The sequence below is a fragment of the Diaphorina citri genome, unplaced genomic scaffold (assembly GCF_000475195.1).
Source record: "Diaphorina citri unplaced genomic scaffold, Diaci psyllid genome assembly version 1.1 scaffold4521, whole genome shotgun sequence".
In the NCBI taxonomy this organism is placed as follows: domain Eukaryota; kingdom Metazoa; phylum Arthropoda; class Insecta; order Hemiptera; family Psyllidae; genus Diaphorina; species Diaphorina citri.
Genome location: NW_007381919.1, coordinates 3,729 through 9,600, shown reverse-complemented (window position 1 = coordinate 9,600; position 5,872 = coordinate 3,729). Strand labels below are relative to the sequence as shown.

General features: G+C 40.2%; 1 protein-coding gene across 1 annotated transcript; it reads left to right on the top strand.

The window, feature by feature from the left end:
* Positions 1-348: 348 nt before the first annotated feature.
* On the top strand, positions 349-4,745 carry LOC103521102 (steroid hormone receptor ERR1-like; the record flags this gene model as incomplete). Its single annotated transcript, XM_026831933.1, has 5 exons — positions 349-475; positions 931-1,152; positions 1,986-2,067; positions 2,340-2,471; positions 4,540-4,745. Coding segments are annotated over 5 exons (744 nt in total), but the record flags the coding sequence as incomplete, so codon positions are not given.
* Positions 4,746-5,872: the final 1,127 nt, after the last annotated feature.

Below are 5,872 nucleotides of genomic sequence, written 5' to 3'. Positions count from 1 at the left end.
TATAACAAAGACTCGAAAGATAAGTATCTTGGATAACAGATAGACTTGTAAATTTATTCCCAACTTGTTGATTTATTCAAATAAAATATGATCTCTAACAAGTCAATAGCCTTTTGGCATTTACATAAGGGACAGATTTGTCTTGTCATAATAATGTATTAAGTAAATTATGTTATACAGAGTGTTCGTACAGTCTTACCCAGTCCTGGGTGTCTCAAAAACTGATGAAAATATTGAAAAATGGAGAAATCCCAATCTTTTTAGTTTTTCTCATATGCAACATTTCTCTCATGTGCAACACTTCTCGTGTAACATTTCTCTCACATGCAACGTTTCTCTCTCCCACAGGACGGTATCAAGGAGGAAGAGTTACCGAGGAGATTATGTCTGGTGTGCGGGGATGTGGCCTCAGGGTTCCATTACGGTGTGGCCTCCTGTGAGGCCTGCAAAGCCTTCTTCAAGCGAACCATACAAGGTGAGTGGTGGGAAGACGGACATGTGATGGATCCCAACTCCAAAGATTTTTTTTTTCTTTCTTTTGTAGCGAGAGCCAGCCTAGTCAGCTTGGTTGGCAGCGTGTCTGCCTTGAAAACGTTAGGCCGCGCGTTCGATTCCCACCCGGGGTGGATTTTATCCTGAACGGATAATGTTCGTTCTCGGAACGGCTGGCTTTCTCCTATCCTGTCTTCCTTCGGATTCGGGACGATAAGACCTTAGAAGTTACAGTTCCCTCTATCACACCTCTTGAAAAAAAAGAAGTTTTTCTAGTTCTATAATTCTATTCCTGCTGCGATAGAGTCATCATCTATCTTGGTCTGAAGATGATGTCCTGAGTGACATCGAAAGCTCACCAATTTAAAACCTTTTTAATCGAATTTTTCGAATTCTTTATTTTATTTTCTCACTTATTCATCTATTTTCCCCCACCAGGTAACATCGAGTACACATGTCCTGCGTCGAACGACTGTGAAATCAACAAGCGACGTCGTAAGGCGTGCCAGGCCTGTCGGTTTCAGAAGTGTCTGCGTAAGGGCATGCTCAAGGAGGGAGTGCGATTGGACAGGGTGAGAGGGGGACGGCAGAAATATCGACGCAATCCCGACCTCCTGTCCCAACAGTGGCCGCCCAACAAGTCTATACCCTCGCTAGAAGGTGAGATATTGAATCTTATAAGGGTAGGTTTTCACCTTGAAAAATAAAAAATAAAAATAAATAAAGAAATGGGATTTTTTCTTTTTCTTCTTCGACTTTTAGATCTGGAAAGAAATACCGAAATATCGGTAATTCTTTTAAAAAGTTGAACTTTGACTTCACGATATTACCCTGCCAATTGCGGTATGATTTTAAAAAAGTAATAATGATGATGTTGAACTTTTGAGTGGAAGGTAACCACAAATGCGTTCTCTACCACCTAACCCTTAGGCTAAAAACAGAGTGAAGCGGAGAGCATCGAGCACGTAGAGCATTACTATGTTTTCAAGTTCTCCACATAAGTGAGGATGAAATTCCATTTCGCCCATCCGAATACTTACACGCTCAACGCTGCTTCACTCAACTTGAATCCCAAGACAATGGGATTCAGTACTTGCACAGTGTTGAATGGTAGAGATTGCCCTAGGCAATAATTTCGCCCTAGGTAATTGTCCTAGTCCTTGGCAGTAATTTCTTGTATTTGTGTACTTTCATTAGACTCGCTTTATCGTGGACACTCGTTGCTATGTTGAAAGCCCAGAAGAGGTTAGGTTGTAGAACAGCCGCGGTAGACAGTAGTAGTACATAGAAAAACGTATTTGTGTACATTGTATAAAAATAAATTTATCATGGACACTCGTTGCTATGTTGAAAGCCCAGAAGAGGTTAGGTAGTAGAACAGCCGCGGTAGACAGTAATAGTACACAGAAAAACGTATTTATGTACATTGGATAAAAATAAATAAGTAAAGAGTCAAATTAATTATACTGTGTGAACTTTGGTGTGTCCCACAGAGAACAAAATGCTGGAAGCTCTCCTACTGTGTGAACCAGAAATGTTGACGGTCCGATCCGAAACCCCCCAGTCAGATCCTACATTGCAGACATCGGCCACACTTTTTCTCTTCTTTTTCCCACAGTCATCATTTTCACTATCAACTCCTTCCTTATCAACAAATTCTCATTTTTTTTTTTTTCTTCAATCGTTCAAGCTCCTATCTAAAAATTCAAATCTAAGGCCTCGTACTATTCTCTAATGGTAGTAACCTGTTGAAGTTGAAATATTAATTTTCAATCAAGACATTTTTACTTTTTTTATATGGCTCCATTTATTGTGGCAGGATTTTCAAAAAGGAGCTCTTCCATCACATTGCAGACGATCAACTCTCTGAGCGACCTGTATGATAGGGAGCTAGTGTGTATTATAGGCTGGGCCAAGCAAATACCAGGTAATTTAATGAACGAATGCCATTCCTTTGTGTTATTAGGTCACACTTTTTGGTGCTCACTGCAGCATTGTAGGATTTTCCAAATATCTCAATAATTCTAACATCCAATGTTTACCTACCATACTGACACCATTATGCTCATTTATATTACAATTATTACACACTCATTTTCATCACGAGGCTGAGTGGGTCCCGCAACAGCCAGTCACGACATCAATCATTTGCATGATACAAAGTTCTTGACCCCACCGGGAATCGAACCCGGGACTCCCGCGTGCAAGACGAGCGCAGTCTCTTTCTCTTTAACTCATCTTTTTTTTACATTTTCGATAACAGGGAGCTAGTGTGTATTATAGGCTGGGCCAAGCAAATACCAGGTAATTAATGAACGAATGCAATTCCTTTGTGTTATTAGGTCACTGCAGCATTGTAGGATTTTCCAAATATCTCAATAATCCTAACATCCAATGTTTACCTACCATACTGACACCGTTTGCTATGCTCACTTATATTGTAAATGTAAATGCAATTTCTTTGTGTTATTATGTCACAACTTTGGTGCTCACTTCAGCATTGTAGGATTTTTTCCCAATATCTCAATAATCCTATCATCCAATGTTTACCTACCATGCTAGCACCGGTCGCTATGCGCATTTACATGTCATAGCTACTCATTTTCCTCACGAGGCTGAGTGGGTCCCGCAACAGCCAGTCACGACATCAATCATTTGCATGATACAAATTTCTTGACCCCGCCGGGAATTCTTCACTCAACTTGAATCCCAAGACAATGGGATTCAGTACTTGCACAGTGTTGAATGGTAGAGATTGCCCTAGGCAATAATTTCGCCCCAGGTTATTTGTGCTAGTCCTTGGCAGTAATTTCTTGTATTTGTGTACTTTTATACCTGTAATATTATGTTATTTTCTTATTGGTAAGATACCTACCTACCCGATAAAAAACGAAGAAATGTACATAGTTTTTTTCTTCAGATAAATTGTATTTGCTTCGAGCTTTTTCATACGTAACGTCGAGTAACCTGTAAATTCTGCGCTCAACGAGTGATATTTTTGCAATTCGTACATTTACCTCGAATCGTCTTGGTCTCCGGCACTTTTTTAGTCAGACATGAGGAAAAAGCCAGCCCAGTCAGCTAGTAGGGTAGCGCGTCTGCCTTTTAAGCGATAGGTCGCGGGTTCGATTCCCAACTGAGGCGAACTTTATCCTAAACAGATGGGTTCGTTCTCGGAACGGCTGACTTTCTCCTATCCTGCCCTCCTTCTCTCTTCGATTTCGGAACGATAAGACCTTTGTTACAGTTCCCTCTATCAAACCTCTTAAAAAAGCTCAACTTGGAAGTTTTTTTTTCGAAAGGTTTTTGTAATGCCGCGGATAAATTGTACTTGCTTCGAGCTTTTTCATACGTAACGTCGAGTAACCTGTAAATTCTGCGCTCAACGAGTGATATTTTTGCAATTTCCTCATTTACCTCGAATCGTCTTGGTCTCCGGCACTTTTTTAGTCAGACATGAGGAAAAAGCCAGCCCAGTCAGCTAGAAGGGTAGCGCCTCTGCCTTTTAAGCGATAGGTCGTGGGTTCGATTCCCAACCTAGGCGAACTTTATCCTAAACAGATGGGTTCGTTCTCGGAACGGCTGGCTTTCTCCTACCCTGTCCTCCTTCTCTTCGATTTCGGGACGATAAGACCTTTGTTACAGTTCCCTCTATGAAACCTCTTAAAAAAGCTCAACTTGGAAGTTTTTTTTCGAAAGGTTTTTGTAATGCCAAAAATATTGCTCGTTTACTAGAAAATCTTCAATCAATCCAGCTCAAGATTACAAACTCAGGAAATTTTCATTTTTATTCTTTGAGCTCTCATTCTTGTTTTTTTCTCTTTCGTGAAAAGTGCTTGTTTTATTTTCACCAGGAATAAAAGAAAATCTACTTGAGAGTCAATCTGAAATTACGATAATAATATGTACAGTTGTACACCATTTTAAACACAAGTATATCATAAAAATAATAATAAGCTTTTATATGATTGTTTATGATTTTTAACCAAAGAGCATATTTTTTATATCTCCCTGTCGATGGAGTTTTATTTTAAATTGTATTTCAAGTTACAAGACAACATTTACCCATACACAAATTACTGTTCACATGCAGGACATCCTCCTCTGCCTTCCTGTACTCCGACAAGCAGACCAGGTGGTGCGTAGGTTCTGGAGCACCGTACATAAGGATGGCAAGGTCCTCATGAACAAACTCTTTGTGGAGATGCTCGAGGCTTACTTGAGATAAAGGCCGAACAAACTATACGTAGAAATGCTTGAGATGAAAGCGATAACTGCAAACACTCAGGATCGCTAGTAGATAGAATCGGGATTCTAAGTGGATAGAATTGGTAATTTTTAGCGTATAGAAATGTGTCTTAGCGGAGAGAATCGGCTGGGGGACATGACATATAAACAGGGAGTCGACCAGCTTAGTCTGGCTGGAAGACTTTAAACAGGGCGGATACCAGCCTGGATTTCCCTTGCTAAAGAAATAACAAAGGTTGAGTGCGAAGGGCATCCACTCGTAAAATTTGTAGCCAAAATCAAATGTCAGCCCAAAGCAATCATCCTAGTTAGGGCTGATTGAGAGGCTGACGAAAAACGCCGACCCCGTCTGTACACGTCAAAAGGCAAAGAAAAAGAAGTAGAAGATTTTTTTAATCGATTTATCTCGGGATCTAGAAGTCGCAGAAGGAAAAGAAAAATTCCCTTGTTCCTCATTTTTCCTGTTCTTTGACTTGGAAACCTCACCTAAGTAAGCGCATCTGTTCTATTATTCCTATTGTAAATGTTCTTGTTGTTTCTTCTCCGCAGTGTACTCAGGTTATCGACAGACTGGAGCATGTGGCAGTAAGTAAAGAAGAGTACTACTTTCTCAAAGCTCTCGTTCTGGCCAACTCAGATGTCAAACTGGACGAGTTCTCCTCACTCAAGAAGTTTAGGAATAGCATTTTATCTTCACTAGGCGACTGTATCTATGTACTGAGGTAAGAATACGGAAAAAATTGGCAAAAATCTAAATCTGAGATCAAAACTCGAAAAAGTAAGTTTAAAAAGGTCGAACATTCAATTTTATGTGCCGTTCTATTAAAGTTCCGAGAATAGTGACGTCAGAGTTTAAGAAATGCTCACAAACCTATTCATTGTGCAAAAACGCATGCGCGTACAAACACATTAATGTGTAGACTGCAAGGGAGCTTTTGCTCGGGGCAGTTGATGTGACGTCATCGCGTACGGGAGCGTATGCCGTGACGTCAGAGTTTTAGATCTACCGGTATTTTTTAAATCGATTTATCTCCGGATCTAGAAGTCGTAGAAGAAAAATAAAAATTCCCTAGTTCCTCATTTTTCCTGCTCCTTGACTGATGAGGGGAATCGCCTAATGCGTGGTTCTTTT